This window comes from Carassius carassius, chromosome 2, assembly GCF_963082965.1.
Source record: "Carassius carassius chromosome 2, fCarCar2.1, whole genome shotgun sequence".
Lineage (NCBI taxonomy): Eukaryota > Metazoa > Chordata > Actinopteri > Cypriniformes > Cyprinidae > Carassius > Carassius carassius.
Genome location: NC_081756.1, coordinates 22814284 through 22835428, shown reverse-complemented (window position 1 = coordinate 22835428; position 21145 = coordinate 22814284). Strand labels below are relative to the sequence as shown.

At 36.9% G+C, this 21145-nt stretch overlaps 1 protein-coding gene across 1 annotated transcript in view; it reads right to left on the bottom strand.

Moving 5' to 3' along the window:
• The window catches only part of LOC132106653 (TOX high mobility group box family member 3-like), a 48354-nt gene extending 27751 nt beyond the window's left edge, over nucleotides 1-20603 (bottom strand). The window contains exon 1 of the mRNA XM_059512557.1: nucleotides 19822-20603. Within this exon, the coding sequence (XP_059368540.1) occupies nucleotides 19822-19920 (99 nt within the window). The 5' untranslated portion in view covers nucleotides 19921-20603. The remainder of the gene's footprint in view (nucleotides 1-19821) is intronic.
• Nucleotides 20604-21145: the final 542 nt, after the last annotated feature.

Genomic DNA, 21145 nt, shown 5'->3' with positions numbered 1-21145 from the left:
AATTTTAGAGGGACTTAGTAGAAATAAACATGTACAACTTTTTGATTGAAAATGATAATGCACGATACTCTTATTTGTGAAGTACAAATTCCAATTCCAAACAGTTGGAACATCTTTGCTTCTTCTTGTACTGCATATCCACACTTAAAACCTCCAAATTGACCACAGCAGAGATGAGGACAGTTTTATTTTCATTCCCATCTCCCACTCATCCTCAACCATTCCAATTAAAATCAGAGTGACTGATTGAGTATAATTGTAGCCAGAGGCATGACGTTTAAACACTGGCAGACTCGCTGTCAGTGTGGACTTGTCATGTACAACAAAGCATGTTTAAAGCATAATTGAGGCCAGATGGCTAAATCTGGTGCCAAGACAGACAGGCAGTCCATATGCATGGCCACAGAGTATCAGTATGACTGTAATCAAAAATCGCACAAGTGTCTGTCAGACAAGTCTTTTCACTCAGCGTGCTATTTTAAAAAAATCTGCAGACAACATTCAGTGCACCTCCAAGGCCTGCTGCAGTAGTGCAGCAGAAGCCTTCAATTAGCAATACGTGGCAATACACAGTCCTTCAATTCAGTAACATGCTCTCTGTATGTGCACATGAAAGCACGCCGCTCCTTTCTAGAGCTGAAACAACTAATCGATTTAATCGATTAAAATCGATTATTAAAATAGTTGTCAACTAATTTAGTCATCGATTAGTTGCTAAATAACTTTATTTGCCGTAAGCGGCTCATTTCGTGCATATTTCAAATCTGCGGTGACCAAAGTGTGGCAGTAATGAGCCACCGGAGGTTTTACTCAGCCAGTACAACAGGAGAAGTAGCGAATAGCCAATAGCTGGCTTCGTTTTATGTCACGTGCTTCCCGAACAGCGTCTCTGCAGCATTCAGCGGGATGTGGGAGTATTTTACTTTAAGCATTCAAAAAAGAAGAGTAACCTGTAAACTCTGCACTACTGAACTGTTTAAGGGGCCGTTCACGTATCGCGTCTTTTGCGCGCTCAAGTTCGTTATTTCCAATGTAGGTATGCGCGCTCATAATGGAAGCGACCGCATCGAGTTAAAAACATCTCAACTTTTCAGAGAGCCGCAAGCGCACCGCGGGTGCGATTTTTAGAGCTGCAAATCCATTTATCCTTTGCTGAAATTTCCGCGTTTTCAAGGAGAGAGCACGTCATGGTTGCTTAGCAAAGGCAGACGCCTCAGGTGCGCAAGAGCCCGATCGATTTGGAAAGAAGGAGAGAGCGGCGCGCCTAGCGTTTTCCACGCGTTTTTAAGCGCGATTATGTGAACGGCCCCTAAGACTTTTATTTGTGCAGATTCTCCAGTACAATGTTGTTTGCAAATGTTTAGTCGTAAAAGCTAATAACATTGCTTTTTAACAGTTAACATTTAAAGATTTACAAACATGTTCTGTGATCAGTTTGTCGTTTACCAGTTCATAATTCAGTCTTGCAGCCTAATTATGACTGAATGAGAGAGGTAAATGTTTAAATATATTTGAAATGCACTTTTATTCTAAGTATCCATTGCTCTTTTTCACACAGCAGTTTTTTTGTGTGTCCAATTTTTTTTTCTGATGGATTTTACTTTCAAATGTGAGTTCCATTCAGGTTTCACTTTTTTCCGAAGGATTGTTTACAATTTCACAGCATAAGCTATAAAGCTGTTTCCCAGTAAATAATAAAATGCAATGTACTGCAATTTTTTTCTGTTTTATCCTTCTTCTTCATGAAAATATGTTCTGAAAGATTCCTTAATAAGCTTTGTTCGGGACGTTAAACAACTTTAGGAGCTCTAAGGACTGCCATGGTGAAAACATTATTTGAAATCTCCTTGTGAAATTTGCTATGGGTCAGTGTTTTGATTGCAGAAGAGTTCGACAAAGGATTACTAACACATAATAAAACAAAACTCCAGGTATATTTTTGATGAGGATATGACAATGAAAAATTGTTAAAATCTCTTAAAAATCTATGCTGAATGATAAAGACCCTTTATTAATAATTTACTTGGGGAAAAAATGGGCAAAACTAAAATATAAGGACATAATCCGATTAATCGATTAATCGTAAAAAAAAAAAAAAAAAAATCGACAGATTAATCGGTTATCAAAATAATCGTTAGTTGCAGCCCTACTCCTTTCCATGGCTAAATGATGAAAGTAGTGTTTTTTGTGAGTGTTCTACAATGCTGGTGACCGGTCGGTCGCTAGTCCAGGTTTTTTAAAAAAGGGATCCAGAGTAGAGATGAAACAACTAATCGATTTAATCGATTATTAAAATAGTTGACAACTAATTTAGTCATCGATTAGTTGCTAAACAACTTTTATTTGCCGTAAGCGGGTCATTTTGTGCATATTTTAAATCTGCGGTGACCAAAGTGTGGCAGTAATGAGCCACCGCAGGTTTTATTCAGCCACTACAGCAGGAGAAGTAGCGAATAGCCAATAGCTGGCCTCGGTTTATGTCACGTGCTTCCCGAACTGAGTCTGCATTCAGCGAGATGGTGGAGACAGACGGCAGTGGAGTAAGCTTGAGAAAGAAAAAGATGAAAGCGGAAGATAAAACTAATCGAACAAAGTCATCCAAAGTGTGGGAGTACTTTACTTTGAGCCTTCAAAAAAGAAGAGTAACCTGTAAACTCTGCACTACAGAACTGTTTAACTGTTTAAGACTTTTATTTGTGCAGATTCTTCAGTACAATATTGTTAGCAAATGTTCCAAGAGGGTCTGGCTGCAGACTTGCACTTGCACTCTCAAACTTGCACTCTCAGACTTGCACTCTCAGACACTTGCACTTCCGCTAGTGACATCACTTGCAGTCTTTATTTTTTATTTTGTTGAATTTTTTTATTACTTTTTGTTTGAATTTCCCAACATTTTATAACAGTAGCCAGGTGGCGAAGACAAGAAAAAAGAAACTAAATTATAATGCAATCGCTACTTGCACTCTCCGCTACCTGTGACGTCACTTGCAATCAACACAGATCGTGCGTGTTGCCAATGGAGACAAGACACTGTGGTGGTGATTAAACGATTAAACCTAATTTAGTACTATAACGTACAGGGTCCTGCAAGAAAAAGACAAGACTGGCAAATCCGTGGCCAGAACAGCAGAATATGAACGCTTGCGCAAAGTCTCTCGCTAAGCATTTTCTTCCCGTAGAAAACATAAACACTTAACATGGCTTAATGTATTAAGATGATATTAAAATATCAAATTAAATATACAGTTCATTATTTTAATGAATATGTATATAGTATTTTCCTCACATACCGCAAAATGTGGCATAATGGACTAAGATGATTAAGGCCAAACTCAATATGCTTCTCTACATTATTAAAATACACAACAAATATGTACAGGCAAGCAGGTGAGCCCAAAATAAACGCAAGACGCAAAGTTTCGCGTTAAGCATTTTTCCATATAGAATAAACTGTCTACAACTCGTTTAAATCACTGTCTTTGTCCATTAAGCTACATTATGTGTTTTATTTATAATATTTATAATGATTTTCTATAAGAGGAAAACGTTTAATGCACAATTTAACGCACTGCGTTCTGTACTCGTCTGCTTGACTGTACGGAGTTGATCCTTTTAAAATCACTTAATGCATTTCATAATGCACGTTCATATTTGCTGGTCTGTATATATGTTGAGTCAACAACAAGACATATAGGCTAGGCCTACTGAATTGTCTTTATCATCTTAGTCTGTTATTAGGCCACATTAAGCGTTTTGCTGTATGGGAGGACAAAGTTTGCGCACTGTGTTCAAAGCCATGTGCTTGCCTTGTAGTACATTACATAATAACTATATTTTGAATTTGGTCTTTTAATTGAACTTAATGTATCTTAATGCAGTATGCCATATTAAGTGTTTGTTTTTTTTACAGGAGGTAAACGCTTAACGAAAGACTTTGTGCATTGCGTTCATATTCTTCTGTTCTGGATATGCCGGTCTTGTCTTTTTCTTGCAGGACCCTGTACGTTATATTAGTAGGCCTACTAATTTGGTTTTAATCGTTTAATCATCACCACAGCGTCTTGTCTCCATTGGCAACATGCACGATTTGTGTTGATTGCAAGTGACATTGTAATTTATTTATTTTTTTTCTTGTCTTTACCACCTGGCTACTGTTGTAAAATGTTGAGAGATTCAAACAAACAGTTATCAATAAATAGAACAAAATAAAAAAAATAAAGACTGCAAGTGATGTCACTAGCGGAAATGCAAGTGTCCGAGAGTGCAAGTCTGAGAGTGCAAGTGCAAGTCTGCAGCCAGACCCTTCTCAAATGTTTAGTCGTAAAAGATAATAACATTGCTTTTTAACAGTTAACATTTAAAGATTTACAAACACGTTCTGTGATCAGTTTGTTGTTTACCAGTTCATAATTAAGTCTTGCAGCCTAATTATGAATGAGAGAGGTAAATGTATTTAAAATGCACTTTTTTTATTCACTGCTCTTTTTCACACAGCAGGTTTTTTGTGTGCGTCATTTTTTTTTTTCTGGACAACCTTCTGATGGATTTTACTTTAAAATGTGAGTTCAATTCAGGTTTCATGCCATTGGCACTTTATTCGAAGTGTTTTTTACAATTTCACAGCATAAGCTATAAAGCTGTTTCCCAGGTATAAGTTGTGTGTTTACAGGAAAAAATAAAATAAAATGCGATGTACTGCAAATTTATTCTGTTTTATTCTTATTCTTCGTGAAAATATTTTCTGAAAGATTCCTTAATAATCTTTGTTCGGGATGTTAAACTACTTTAGGAGCCCTAAGGAGTGCCATGGTGAAAACATTATTTGAAATCTCCTTGTGAAATTTGCTATGGGTCAGTGTTTTGATTGCAGAAGAGTTCGACAAAGGATTACTAACACATAATAAAACAAAACTCCAGGTATATTTTTGATGAGGATATGACCATGCAAAATGGTTAAAATCTCTAAAAAGTCTGTTGAATGAAAAAATGGGCAAAACTAAAATATAAGTACATAGATTAATCGATTAATCGTAAAAATAATCGACAGATTAATCGATTATCAATGTAATCATTAGTTGCAGCCCTAATCCAGAGACCGCCCCAGGAGGATGGGGTCTGCTGAAAATTTTAAAGAAACATTATGTTTGGTGCAGTCCAAGTTATTTGTAAACTTGAACAACATTTATTGTGAAAAGTTTTAGATGAATTAAAAAAGATTGAATTGATTTATGAATCTAACATCTCATCAAGCTGTTTTTCACATATAAAAAGGTTTGTGTGCATGAAAAGTTTATTTACAAATGAACCGCATAATGACGTTCAAAAAAAATAGTAAAAAAAAAAAAACCTGAAAAAATAACTGATGAAATCAGTGATTTCCAATCAAGAGTCAAAAACTTTATTGGCTGACCACAAATATGTTGGATGCCAAATATGACTGACAGTGAAGCACAACATTAAGCATTGCTTCGTATTTCTCGGTGAAAATAAAAATATTCTAAACGGCCTCGTAAAATCTGAATAGTCCACGTAATCCCATCTGGGAAATTCTGCAGTGAACACTCTGGCATCATTTCAGTAAACTTTTCTGCCAGTAACAACAATCACTGCATTAATCTCTCGCTTCAAATCGACAGGACCGGCAGAACTTCTGGAGCAGCGCCTCTGCCATCACACTTTATGAATTATATAGAAATAGAATATAACATTGCACACGCGGTCCAAAACATACAGGCAATGCTCTGGGGCCTAATTTATCATTGTTATTCAAGTGCTTGCTCACCTCACACTTAAAACAAAATCCTTCTAGATTCTAATTAAGCTCTAAGGTACCTCCCAAGGGCTTTACTTTGGCAAAGAAAAGCACTTTGATTTATGTAGCACTTTAGGCCTGCCTGTTGCGAAAAATAGTGATAAATATGAGCATAGAGCAATTACTCATATTTGTTAATTAACTCCCGCTAACAATGTTTTCCTCCACAATGTAATGAAAACACAGCAGATTGAACACAAATATGCCCCGTTATTTCATGTCTCCACCTACATGCAATTAAGATGAAAATAATTTGCTGCTACAGAGCCCTCGCTGTGAGGGGGAATTTCCACGGCATACCAAATAAAAGCCGTTTACCCAGCACAAGCAGCAATCACATGGAACTGATAGGCTTTAAATGCTGTAATTAGCTCTCAACCTTGTGGCTGTCCAACTGCATCCCACTAATGTGCGAACACATGCACTTGTGAATTACTTCAAATATCACAGCTCTCCTCTGAAGCCCTTTAGCCTCAGTTAGACAGGGGCCAGACACTCTCTAGCTCTCTCTCGAATAAAGAGAAGATAGCTTAGCCATCTTTTCGAGGAATGCCATACAAGTAGATTGTATCCTACAGGACCACGATATTGAGAACAAAGATGTTAAACACAGAGGTCTCACATGCCAAGGCAGTGAAAACCTATATAGCTGAATCAGATCCCTATATGAACACAACACTGCCTGTCATTTACACAGAATGTTTCTGTACTGAAAAGACATTGTTTATATGCTCAACCCACAAAGATTACACTGATAACAATTCACTCTCTCACTACTGGCACAGAACAAAATGACTATTCAAACCAGGGCACGTCAAACAGCTTGGAGTCCACCCCAACACTTATTTAGTAGCGATCATGGCCTTCTTTTACATGGCAGTGCTTGGTGAGGGTAGTTGAGCTCAGGAGTGTATTGAGCCCATGTGTAAACAGAGCTTTGGAGATTCCAGTCTCTGGGGCTCTGACATGTGGCTCAGAGGAGCATGAGGAGATGAATGCTCTCATACAATTGGGGGTTTTACAGAGTGTAAGAAAGACTCCATGGCGCACTGTCCAGTGGTCCAAGTGAACCGATGCTAACATTGCAGTAACATCTTGTGACTGCTACTGACTGTATGTTCATATAAAACACACAAAGTCACGCACTGAAGCAGAAATTACGTTTATTAAAGGTGAAGTGTTTAATTTCTGTACAACTAGGTTTCTTCAAACCCTTCACCCACCTGCCTTTGATTAAATAAACTGTCAGTTCCGCCTCAAACTCATGCCATTGGCTTCTATGTTGAATCATTAAAAGTTTAAAGTGACACATTATTTGCAAAGATTATCCATCTCCATTTACTGAGGAATGCATGCACTGCTAGGGAGGAACACTTGTGAATGTGAACTACGATCAGTTCCAATAAGCTTCAAAGGTCAATAAAAGCAAAAGTAAGTTTGCAATTGTCAATAAAATGGTTGATGAGTTTAATACATTCTTATAAATGAGTTATTATGCTGTGATGCACCCCAAGCTGGCAAATAGTTCTATATGGTGAAGAGCTACTAAAAGCCAACCATTTTTTCAATGTCATTTGTACTTGTGGAAGTTTAGCAAAGATTTGAAATTTAAGTGAAATGCTTAACGCTGTAATTCATCAGCTGATTATATTGAAAATGGTCTAAAATAATACACAGGAATCCTTACACTGGAATTCTTATTGATGCAGGGCCACAGAGTTTTTTCCTAAACAATGAACAAAGCAGTCTGTTTGGACTATTTTTAAAGAGCAGGTCATATGGTATTTTAAAGTGTCCTAATATTGTGTTGGAGTCCCCTACAACAGGTGTAAATGCATCTAAGGTCAGAAAACATTGTAATTTTCTCAGAATATACATTTAATATTAAGAGTAATTTGCCAATTAATTGAAATGATTTGTTCCAAGCAAGTGCAGAGCAAACCTCCATAAGCCTACTCTGCTCTGATTGGTCAGCTGGCCAAGCCTGTTGTGAGCCAGTTATCAAGTGCTATCATTGACAAAGCACCTTTACATAAAACAACAATAGAGTGCTCCAATCCATTCTTATAATAATGACATAAAATACAAAAACGCTTATGCAAGCAAATCGTGCCCACAGCTAAAGTTTTGCTGCTAAACAGTGAACACTTAGAACAATAATGATGGGTACGTTAGCTGAGTGCGAACGTGACTAACTGATGAAACAATACAGTTTGTAAAACAAAATATGTCCACTATAATGTTTGAAGAACAACAGACAAAAGACGATCTGTCATAACTTTTAATCAGAATGCAGAACAGCTCTATCACAGGCGCAGCAGCCTTAACCAACTCGCTCGTCTCTCCCGCATTAACCCTATAACTGCCGGTGCAGCAAATTAAACAACAAATTCACTATGATTATAAAGTCTGTGCCCTACACTAAATTTTTATTATTAAACAAAGTAATTCAAACAACGTCAGTCTACATTCATCAATGCATTCTTCGGAAATAGTGGGTTCACAGCAAATAATCAGAACTGCTTCAGTAAGACAGTAATATGTTTTACCTGGAAACCTAAAGCTGCACTATAAATCACATATTAGCACAAAAACTTGATATTTTGAGCACTCAGTTGAAAATGTACACATAATGTATCAATCATACTCACAGGTTGTGGTTCAGAGAGCTTGTTAGTCCAAATTAAGATTAGAAGCCAACAAAGATAAAAACCAAGATTAGAGAAGTAGTCCTTGATAAAATGACAACAACAAAAGGTTTGAATTGTATTTCTGTGGTATGCTTGAACACAGCGCTGCTCAACTCTGTTCATATTTCGCGGGCAGGCGGGGATTATACAAATGTGTTACCCAGTGACAACTGGAAAAGATTTGAAAATATGACGACTCGTTAAGGCGATTCTGAGTCGACTCTCTCTATTGAGAGACAACATCTGTATTTATCATGCACTTTTTTGAGAAAAAACTGCAGATTGTTTTTTATTTAAGAATAGCAATGTTATTAACTGCAAATTAGATATTTAAAAAAAAAAAACATATGACCTGCTCTTCAAACATTTTTATTAGCTTTTAAATTCTGCTGTAACCTTTTGGTTCCACTCATTATAATATATGTTTTACAACGCTGCATTATATCAACTAATGAAGAGAGAGAAAGGGACAGAGATGAGCAATAACAGGTTGAGGTTCTAGAACAAAGGATTCATGCTAAAGATATGTCAGGAGGGTATGACAGGAGATTAAATGTATTAAAATAATCAAAGTACTTAAGTGATAAGTAAAAGTGATGTGTATCATCCTGTTGAACCAATTTTTGTAGCGCTTAAGGCTTCATTTCCTTGTATTTGCATCTAAAAAAAAGCAACACTTAGCACAATTGCATCTGTACACTGATAACAGAAGTGAGCATCCATGTTTGAAATTAGATCACATTCATCTTTATTTCAGTATTCAATCATACATCAATCATTCAATCATATACATACCAAAACTAGGATCAATGCGAAAACATGCCAGTACCTACATCTTTGCATAACTCCAAAAACATACTTAGTGCCAGTAAACGCCAAACTTTTTACATAAATTATGATTACCTAGAGTAGATTATATAATTTCAGTTTAAATAAAGACTTATTTTCATATATATTTTCATACATATGTTAAGACCTCTCAACACTCAAAACATTTTGACATTTGCATCACATAACCAATACCACATTTAAGACTCTTCTAACACCGTAGCCTTGATCTTCAGCTCACCTGGTGCAGCACTGCACTTGTGATGCAAAGTGCTCCGGTCTCGTGAAACGTGAGTCACACGTGAAAAAGGTAGATAAAATGACATGGTTGCTTCAGCTAATTAATTGTATTTCAAGTTTGCTTTTTTTTTAACACTATTTGGTAGGTTTTGTTAAGTGATACGTTATTCAAACATGATAGAGTTTTAACTTTATTAGCACAGTTGACCAGACATGTAATTTCCAAACTGCCACAAAAAAAAACACATTGTCAGATGGCACATTTTTCCAGAGACTTTGGGATGTTAGCACCCATTGCAAACCTCAACTGTTTGTTCTTTGGTTTCATTGGTATCAACCAAACGCCATGCCCAAGATTCATTGAACCCTGTGAAGGTCCTCCTTGTAATCATCCAGCTTCTGTGGCACAACTCAGCCTTGCAATCGTTTCATATAGTACCATATTAACTACACTGTATTCATGTTAAATTTCCAAGTCAAAAGTGGTACATTTTTATGCTTACCTAAATATATTTAAATAAAAGCCCCTCACCCCCCAAACACACTCACACACAGTAAAAGCCTCTCCACAAACTCCAGATGGGAGCCAGCTGCTGAAGTCTCCAATAGAACTTTATTAGAGGCTAAATGCAACATTCAATCACACTTTAGCAGAGAGTACAGACTGGTGTTTCTCTCAAGGATTCCTCTGAGGCTTATAAAAGACCCATCAGCAATGAAGGAATCACTGTACAATATTTGGAAACCATCTACAAAGCATCCACTTTCCAGCATCCACTTTCCAGTTTTAATATGCATATGAAATAAATATCAGCAGCTGGCTCAGCAGTGAGGCAAACCATATGGTTGGTGGCTATGAAAACCAAAAACAGTGTCAAACCTTTTTCCCTTTTTCTTTCTTTCTTTTTCATCATTCTTCCCTCTGGCAGAAACTTGTCTTCCTCCAGCATCAAACAGAAAACATATGTCTTAATGTGTTACGATACAAGTGACAGCATATGAATGTCCACTGCCCTGGCTTAATGAAAAGAGGAGCTCCTCTGTATGGAGCAGACTTATATTACAAGGGAAAATACGCTGTCATGGGCATGATAACAATTTCATGGTTGGTGAATCGGATAGGAAGAGCAAACGTGTCTCCTCTGTCTGTGATACAGCATCATTCCACATGCTATTCAAATGATTAATTGCCCTGGGTTGTTCTGTCAAGCACAATTTAAACGAGTCAGCATGTCAGCACAAGCTGCCAGCCTTTGGAAATCAGTACCCTTGGAGCAATGTGCCACTACAGAACAAAACCATGCTCCTGTTCCGCCTCAGGCATGGGAGACAATGGTGGGTCCTCTTCGCTTTGACAAATAAAATAACTGCAAGCAAACGAGTCCAAAGGAGCAGCCGTGAATCAGCATGCTGAGAATCCGATTTTTGTGAAGTGCTAATGAAAACACAAGACAAACCAAATCCATTCCAAAAAAGGGATGACAGAGCACGTAAAAGAGGAAAGAGAGAGGGAGTGCAGTGTAGAGCTAAAACGTACACAACGATTTATTTAACACACACACACACACACACACATTACATTTCCATGCAAAACAAAGGTTCTTTTTCTTATCAGTCTAATGCACCTTTATAAAAGGATCCAATTAAAATCTTGAGAGTGCAAGGGAGATGGCAGCCTTTCAATTTGAAAAGAAGAACTGGATTTGACGATATTTAAAAGGTACCCAGATACCTTGTGGAAAAGCAAGAGTTACCCGTACTGTCAGTAACCGATGCCCTTTTTTAAGCTAATAGCAAATATACATTTGGTCCCTAATTTCCATAACACCGTCTCCAGCTGTATACAGTCACCTCACTGGTTTTAAAATCCAACTGAATTTAATGTTGAGAGAAAGAAAGAGAAAAAAAAGAAAGCAAGAAAGGGCAGAAAAGCAAGAAAGAAAGACTGCTAATGTAACCGCACTGAAGGTAGCCTTCTATATGAATGTTGTTACTCATACAAGTCATTTCAATATGTGTTTTGTTTGCTCATTCAAATGAGTCTTTTGTTTACCCTCAGTATCTGAACTCTTTGCTCAGTTGGCCTTACTAGTATTTGCACACCTGCTGCCTTTGTCAGTTCATACAGGACAACTTGAAGCCGCAGGGCATTGTGGGTATGTGTGGCACAACCTGAAAAAGGACTAACAGAAGCACTGTACTATGATTTTATATGATCATCTGACACGTGGTATCTGAGGCATCATTCTTCAGTTACAATAATGAGGTCCTCCCTCCTCTCTTCCACTTTTTACGTCACTAGTCACTTCTGTGACAGGATATCAAAAAATGGAGTTTAATAAAAAAAAACGAATAAGTCTTCAACAAATGAATAACTGACACTGTACCTATTTTTCACAAATGACTGAATAGGCTAGAGACTCATGTTACTCTAACTACGAACTAACAATCAAAAGAGTTTTAGTCTATTAGAAGAGCTCAAATTGATTAAATGCTGAGACTACTGAGTGGTTTTTAGATAAGATAGTGGTCTTACAGCAATTTTTGAAGAATAAAAGTAGCTATTATAAGCATAAAAAAGTGTACTGCACACTTATGGATCTTTAGAAAATGCTTGATTCAGAGCATAAGCCATTTTAGGTCACTGAAAATATCCCCGCAATAAGCCTGAGAGGTGGATAACTTCAGAGAAGCAGGACAAAGCTTATGAGAGCTTTGAGAGACCAAATATACTTTGTAAGGCCATGAACATACACTTTCCAGACTGTTCTTTAAATAGTCTGTACTTCCTTCTAGCCTTAATGATGCATAAAAAAATAAAAAGAAATGAGAGCAATCATTAGTGCAATTATAATCTCAGAAACAGTTCACTTGAAGGGCTCTATAAAGCTTAATATAAATTCAGACAGATGTTCTCTCATACAGTGTTTGTGTCCCCTAACTCAACGCTATTCAAAGACAAGAAATAAAAGCTATTACAAGTGAATCAGAGTTTTTGTCTAAACTATCACAATCATGATGAACGACAGCTCATCATCTCATTGGTCTAAATTCAAGATAAGAATACATTAAACATCTTGTTGATGATGCCTTGAAATTTGACGAGCAGATCAATGGTGTTGTTCGATCTGGGTTTTTTCAACTAAGAACACTGGCAAAGATTAAACCGTTTTTATCCTTTTGTGATTTTGAAAGAGTGATGCATGCTTTTGTGTCTTCCCGTTTGGACTACTGTAATTCCCTGTATTAGTAAGTCCACCCTTTCACGACTACAGCTTGTCCAAAATGCCGTGGCAAGGTTGTTATCTGGTTCTCGGAAACGGGACCATATCACTCCCATTTTGTCATCTTTGCATTGGATGCAATTACAAAATTGATTTTAAAATCTTGCTATTTGTTTTTAAATCTTTAAACAGTTCAGATCTGTTGCAACCGTACACTCCATCAAGATCTCTTAGGTCTTCTGACCAGAAGCTTTTGATTGTTCCTAGGTCGAGACGCAAACAGTGGGGGGACCGTGCTTTTGCAGTAGTGGCCCCAAGGCTTTGGAATAGTTTGCCTTTACACATAAGAACTGCCACCACACTGGTGTCATTTAAGTCCCTTTTAAAAATTCCCAGGCTTTTTTGCAAAATGCTATTCAGTGAAATGTTGTTATTTGTGAATTTTTTTTATTATTATTTATTATTTTGTGTATATGTTGTTTGCTTATGTTTTTTATAATCTGTACAGCACATTGGTCAACTTGTTTTTAATTGTGCTTTAGAAATAAATTGCCTTGCCTTGCCCCTTGCCTTATTGGCTGAGATTGTGTCACATCACACAGCAGTTTCATGAATTTCTTATTTGTCACTGGATATATAAGTCAACATGATTTACTTCTAGTTTATAAATGCATGTTATTGATTTTTTTTTCTCTCCATGCATAATTTTGACCTAATAATTTAAATAAAGTATCATAACTCGAACCTCTTGTGAAATTACATAAACAGGAATTCTCCAATCATTTAGTCTGCTTAAACTCCGCCCCTTTTTTTTTTACAATCTATTGCATTGAGATCTGCCTCAATTCAATCAGCAACCTATTAATAGAACTTACAAATTTATTTTCGCTTCACTCTCATATACTTCATAATACAGAAGAAAAGAACTGCTGCTACCTCTATGTCATTGTGACTTAACTCAGCAGTTTAGAAAAGTACATGCATAAGCATGCAATATGCAAAATGTCAATCAACAGCTCTGTATAAATAACACAACAATGTGACCATTAAATAAGACTTCCACACATACAGCCCCAAAAGAAGTGGAAAAATGTAGCAATACTTTCAAAGGCTTGCCTTGCTCATCGTGACAGTGATGTTTGGTGACCCCATCAAACTAAAACAACGTATGGAAAAGTTTCCCTTCTCTCTTATCAGAAGCCATTGTCATAACTGGAATATCTTCTGTGTGATCAGCATTCCAGATTGGCACCCTTTGTTTTGTAACAATAAGGTTTGGGAAGTATTTTGGAACAGGATGAGAATCAGAATTTCAGCTGGGCTCTTAACAAAAGAAAGAGGACATGCTAAACCCTCTCCACATAGCTGACTGGCATCAGCACAATGTGTTGTCAGATGCGCTGTGCCCTTAGCATGGGGCACATTCCTGTCTTGAAGAGGAGCCATCAAACCTTTGTTCAACACAATCTAAGGGGAAGATTTGGTGACAGTTTTCAGCAGCTCGGGATCAATGATTTCTTTCTTTTTCGGTCTCACCTTCCTTTTCTCTCACAATCTAAATATGCACACAGTTACACACACATAGAGTAATATGTGAGTTCATCAGGTTTCACTCATTTATTATTTTACTTTATTTCATCAAACACATTCAGAAACGTCTCACTTCAGTTAGAAGCAAAAACAGATGTTTACAGCATCAGTTAACTCAGAAGTCGACATATAGCAACAAGATGAGGCACACAGGTAATAATGAGATGAAGAGCATTTACAGGAAGCAGCATGTAGAGGATTAAAGAGATGATTCATAGAGCATGATCCGGCCTGGCTAATGGTGTGTGTCAGGCAGCTACAAATTTAAATATTTGCCAAGGCACATAACATCATATCAGCCAGCTACTAAATCAATCATAGCCACTATTAAAGAGTCTGCTGATAGGGGTTAGTGGAAATGAGCTCGTGAGCCTGCATGGGGCTTGTACTGGCATGGTTACCTTTCTTCCATCAATCACCGATGCATCTGATTCTGAGATGGCCATTGATTACAGTTAACTGTGAAGGACTCAAGTTAATTACATTGCTGATACCAAATGATGATACTTTCCATGCACAGAACGAGATGCACTATGAAAGTTACACTGCGTGGCCATATGCGACTAGTACCATCAAGTGACTTTTCACATTAAGGCCCCGTCCACACAGAGACGTGTTTATGCGTAAAGTCCAAGTCTTCTTCTCCGTTATTATTGTTTCTCTGTGGCAGAATTACAGTGCCACATACTGGTCTGGCATGTATACTACATCATTTTGTGTCGGTTTCATGGTTTCGTGTGGATGCAGATATTTCTTGAGATGAAGGGGAAAAAAAGATCGTCTTACATCTAAGAAAGTCTAAGTTCCCTTAAAGAAATGGTTCAATAAAAAAGAACCAGAAATCAGAACCAATAAGGAAAAAAAATAGAAAATTAGAAATCAGTACTTCTGCAAAGACACAAATGAAGGGAACACAATGTGATTGGAGTGCTCTTTTGTTGAGTGTCAGTACAAGATCTGAACATTAAGTAGAAGATTACGTGTACCCTGCCACAAACACCACAAGTCCAAATGACAACCTTCGCATCTGTCTGCCATTTTAGGACATAATACTGGTGAACTCATATTCTGATTAAAGCTTTCCACTTTCAATAAATACATCAGTATTCCTGGCAAAAGAAATGAGAAACATTTCAGACACACGGCACACTTCCATCTGCTTCTGCTCTCAAAATGCTATGTTGTTTCAATGGAGATGGCAAGCAAAACTATATAATTTGCAGCGTTCTTCAGCTGTCAATCAGCTTAAAGGGATAGTTCACTGAAAAATAACAATTCTGTCATCATTTACTCACCCTTGTGTCATTCCATTTATCTTGAAAGAAATTAATTTTTTTGTTACAAAAACAGTTGAAAGTTTCTTCAAAATATCTTCATGATCTTTCATCAACAATTATACTTTCAATTAAACAAAGGGATTTTTATTATCTTATTTCTGACACTAAGCAACATCTGACAAAAACCATCCATTCAGAAAGAATCTGCAACAAGAATCTTTACAAACACACATATCCACTTTCCCTAAAGAGGGGGATTTTGTTACATTGATTAAAACTCATAAACAAGATCTATACTGCTGCCTGTCCATGTGTGTAATGACACCTGCTGTGTACATTCTTTGTATCACTGTAAACAGGTTTGGATGTATGAAGGTGTAATTTAACCCTTGCTGTATGGATCAGCACTGGGCCTGAATTTAAAAGCTATAAACCTGGGGGATGAGAGTCTCTTTGTTGGACTTAACAAGTGAATACATGCACTTGAATAGTCAACAATATTGTTTGCTATCTCTATCTGCTGTCACTGCATTTCCTCTAAGCTTTGTTTTCCAGCACAGGACCAGGAAACAGCATCAATGCTATTTAAGGATAAAGTTCATACAGTCTGCTATATGAGGTTGTATTTTCACATAGCCTATCCTGGAAAATCAGATCAGTGCCAGCACCTGCAAACAGTTTGTGTAAAAGTGATTTCCTTCACTCATGTGGGAAACATTTCTGTCTTTATTAAGAGTATTACTCAATATGTTACTTAAGATATATAGTTATAATATAATATATATATAGTAACATTTCACTATATATTATTTCAAGTCAACATTAGTATTTCCTTATAATAATCTCAGCTCCTGCAAATATGCATTTATCTAAATTGCTTTCATTCTGTACTTGTCTTTCAATATGTGATCTCTTCACTGATTTTATACTGACAGATAAAAGAAATGTACAGTATGCATTTCTGAGAGTTATTGGAGAAATTGTTATGACAGATAATTATGAGTAGGCACTGATAGATTGGCTATCAAAGGAAAGTAAATGTCATTTGAAATTGCAATAAGTTAATATGTCAAAACAATCATAGATTTGTACAATAAACAGTCTGACCAAACCCACACAATTTGTCAGTCCCTGCAGGGAGTTTGTATAATAAAAATCCACAATGTTGACTGTATGAACCTTTTATGGTTTTGTTTTGTTTTGTTGTATAATTTGCACAGCATACATGCATCTTTTACATTTAAACGATGAGTGAATTAGAGTGCGAAACTTCGCAGCAGTTCTAAAGTGATTTGTTTATATCAATTCAAAATGCATATAAACAACCATTTCCAGGACAATCGTCCATCTCTTGCATAACTGAATGATGCTTTTCATGAGAGGGGGGGATAGAGAGAGAAAGAGAGAGTGAATAGGGTTAGGAATGCTGACAACCACCAAACGAAAGACGGACATTCCCTGCCAAAATGTGCGGTCTCATTATCCATGTAATCATTATACTATCTCCTTTGCAACAGCCTTGAATGATTTCAGTGAAAATTATCAGTCAAACGTAATGCCTTTGCATAATAAAAAGACTCCTTCTATTACACTATTACTCATCTGTAAATGATCAGAGTAAATACAGTTCACCTAAAATGCAAATTACTTGTACCTGAAATTACATAAATACAACCACTAACTCACTAAATTACAAAGTGAGCACAGAGTTCAGTTCAGTGTGACAGATCTGTTTTTGATATTTAAGTACAGTTGATCGATACAAACCAAAATGGGACCAAACACAGAACAGAAACAGCATATAAATGTGTCATTCAAAATTCCACAAAACTTTAAACTACAAAAAAGCCAAAAATAAAATCACATTGCATTCTGCAAATGTAGGCACTGGTTTATTTAAGCCATCAGGAACACTTTTCTAGTAAATTTCACTGACTGCTACCACATGTGTCTGCTTCATAAACCCAATGCTCCTGCACAAACCACTCATTACCCAGAATCCACTGCATGCAATGTGGCTGCAGACACATATCAAGACCCCTTATAGCTCAAGGGTACAGGCCTTTAACTGGATACCCTAAAGTTCAGTTTAAAAACTTACAGCCCAACATGGATCTGTTACTGCACTAAAATGATTCATTTATTAAAACGGTCAACTGGACACACCTATTTTTTGGCTGTTTGCAAATCGGTTGTGATCGCTGACCTTTCCTAAGCCTGTGGTTTCAGTTTCAATGTTACAAACTGTTCAGATATATATATATATATATTTTGGATACACCTGAACCTGCATTACGATCATTCTGGGTGGAGAGGACTACAGAATCATGTCTCTTTTCTTTTCTCATCTGCCACTTTTTAGATATTAAGAAAGATGTGATGATGCATGAAAGCAATGATAGTATGCTGTGGGAACGTAATTACAACTGGACAGTGTCTAAAAACATCTAGACACTGTCACTGATGGCTAATACTGTAAATAAGGTAATTTTGGTTCTAGTGTTGTACATTCTGATCCAGGGCCTTGTCAACTTTGTACATAATATAGGCTACTTAAAAAGGCAGGAAGTTATGTTAGGAACAGAAGGGATTTCTCTTGAATATGTTTTAGGTTTGTCAAAAATTATATAATTATGTTGGCAGGTGGTAAATGCTGAAGAGCAGGCAACTCTGCTTTGTCTCAAACCTTAAAAAAGACAAAGATCACACTTAAAACAAAACTGTGCTTAACATGCAAACTATAGAATATAGTAACTACACAGAACATAATTAAGTTGGAATACAGAATAATAGGGGGGGGGGGGTCATGTAACATATAGCTGTACTTCCAATTCCATCACCATTTATCAATAGGACCAAAATAATGTAGTGTCTGATGACAGAGCTGCATAAACAAAGTCAAGCCCCTCTAACACAGAGAACACCTGCCAGGCTAAAACACTGTGACATGAGATTTTATAGTTCTGTGAATTAATAAGCAAAATTTGCTGAGAGGACTACAATTGTGAAATCACAGAAGTGTTCCCCCGGGAGCACAAGAAAACATTCCTGTCATACTAAGCAGAGTCTGTAAGGCAGCACAATTTATGCATTGTCCTGTAACACTGACAGCCTTTTGTCTGAAAGTCTTCTTTAACTGCTGAAGGCATGTATCCCTCTTCTGTAGAATCATTACTAAATCTATAGACCTATTGGGCTCTGGAAGTAACTTACAGTCGACATGGCACAAGGAAGAGTGGGGCTGACTCTTCGGTGAACTCTCTCTAAAAATTATCACAGATGGACTCAATGCTGTTTAATGAAAATAAAAGGACTCAGAAACTGAGGACAGAAAGAGATCAGAGTATGGCAAGCCATTAAAACAATATCTTGATAGCTATTTTCATATAACTGGTAATATACTAATGACTAATATTTTTATGAATTTCACTATCCTCCTTTGCTATTAATCATTACAGTTTTCTTAACAGACACTGAATAGACACTAAAATGCATTCCGATAATAGTAAGATTTTGAATTTAAATATGATGCAGACCTACCGACAAGTTATTATATATCAAATGCGGGAGGGAGGGGTGGTGGGTTAATGACTAAGTTTTCATAATGTTTTTTACATTTCACAAACAGGTACTAGTTTCTAATACACAATTATGGGTAAAACTGATATAAGTACCAACAACAATTAAAACACACTAATGAGACATTCATTTGCAATTTGTTACTAGAAGCAACGGAATAGTTACTTATTATCAAGTATCAAAGAAGTAAAAATCAGTATCTAATGAGTAGAATAGTTATCAGTGAAAATAGTGTTAATCACTTTCAGATTACTTTTTAGTTATTTAAAATAAGTACTAGTAACAAAAACCTATTTAGTCTTAAAGAATAAATGTTATGCTGGCTTGCCACATCTGAGCGTGTTTTGGCAGTAGCTCTTCCACCTGCTCTGACTAACTCTTTACAAAGTTAAATCACTGAAAACATCACGACCCTTCCAATAAACCTCTCCAAAGTTACCATAAATAATTTAAACTGGTTGAAAACAAGTATGTGGTCGCAAAAAAAGTCCCAAATTCAAATCTACTGAACCAAAGAGGGAATCAACTTTGTGCTCCTAGTTTGGAAACATCAGCTCAGGGATTCAAACTGAGTCTCTCACCTTATTATAGTTGTAGTATCCCAAGCAGTGGGAAAAATCCAGGTTCTGTGGGTCTCCAGGAATAGAATTCCCTCCGGCAGACGGATAAAATACATCCATGTTTCCTCTCGGCGAAGCGCTGCTCTACGAAAAGGGCGCAATTTTTCTCTCACTTGTCCTTCAACAATCCAGGCGCAGTGAACGAGAGGGAAGCGGTGAACAACGCAGGTTTAATGCAGCTCAAGGGGACAGAGAAAAGGTAAAAAGGTGGTTTTATACGGAGTTTTGGTAATCCTCTTCTATAAGCAGTGATCGCTGGCCATAGTTTTTGGATGTTGTGAAAGGTTTGGCGATGTTCAAACTCCTCCTGCGCTGCGAGGTTCAGGCATGCTTGGAGAAGAGTAACACAAAGAAAGCCGGCAAACAGCAACTCCGCTATAATGTTTTCCGTTCAAAAACACGCTCACAGGCAAGCTCAGCTGCTGAATGATTTAAACACAAGGTTGTTCCCGCTCTCCGTGTTTCAAAGACGCCTCCATCAATCCACACTTTACGGTTTAAATTAGGCGCTGCCGGTCAGTTTGAGATCTGAAGACACTTTAGCTTCTCAAAGCTTGGCTAATTAAATGAAATAAAGCCCTCCAGACACATGAATGATACTGTCCGATTGCAGCGTTAGTCCAAGAAACTTGGGAAGCGATGTTTACATATTCATTACAGCGCTTGAGGGACTCTGGACAGCCAATGTTCTTCTGTTTACTTCAGCCAACATAAAGCTGTGATGGAGGAGTATGGGAGACAGTGGGACTCATTGCGACCACTCCCCGAGCACCCATCGCCACTCCCCTATCAGCCCCCGCCTGCCAATATATTACTCTCATAATCACTAAACTGATTTTTTTGCATCAGCTGGGAATAATAATAATAATAGCCATAATAATAATTCTAATAATGATACATTTAAACAAAGTATCAAAGGTATTAAAAATATTTTATTTTTTATCATGTAATCATGCATTGTACATGTCACTTTGTGTTCTTTGAATAAACTTGTATTATTTTTAAGGATGTATTTATTTATTATTAAAAAAAATGTGTGTGTGTGACTGTGTGATTTTATCAGCAGTAAGAAGTCACAATAAAAAAAATTAATAAATAAATAAATTAAAAAAATGGTCTTCCCAAATCAATCTCCTGCAGTTTAAGCCTACTAGCTACCAAAATTTGTGCACATTCTCATGCTCATAATTCATTTTAACAACCACAAAGGCAGGCATACGTAGTGAATATTGGTGGAAGTGCACAAGAAGAGACTGTTTACCATATTGAGCTTCTAAAACCTGCA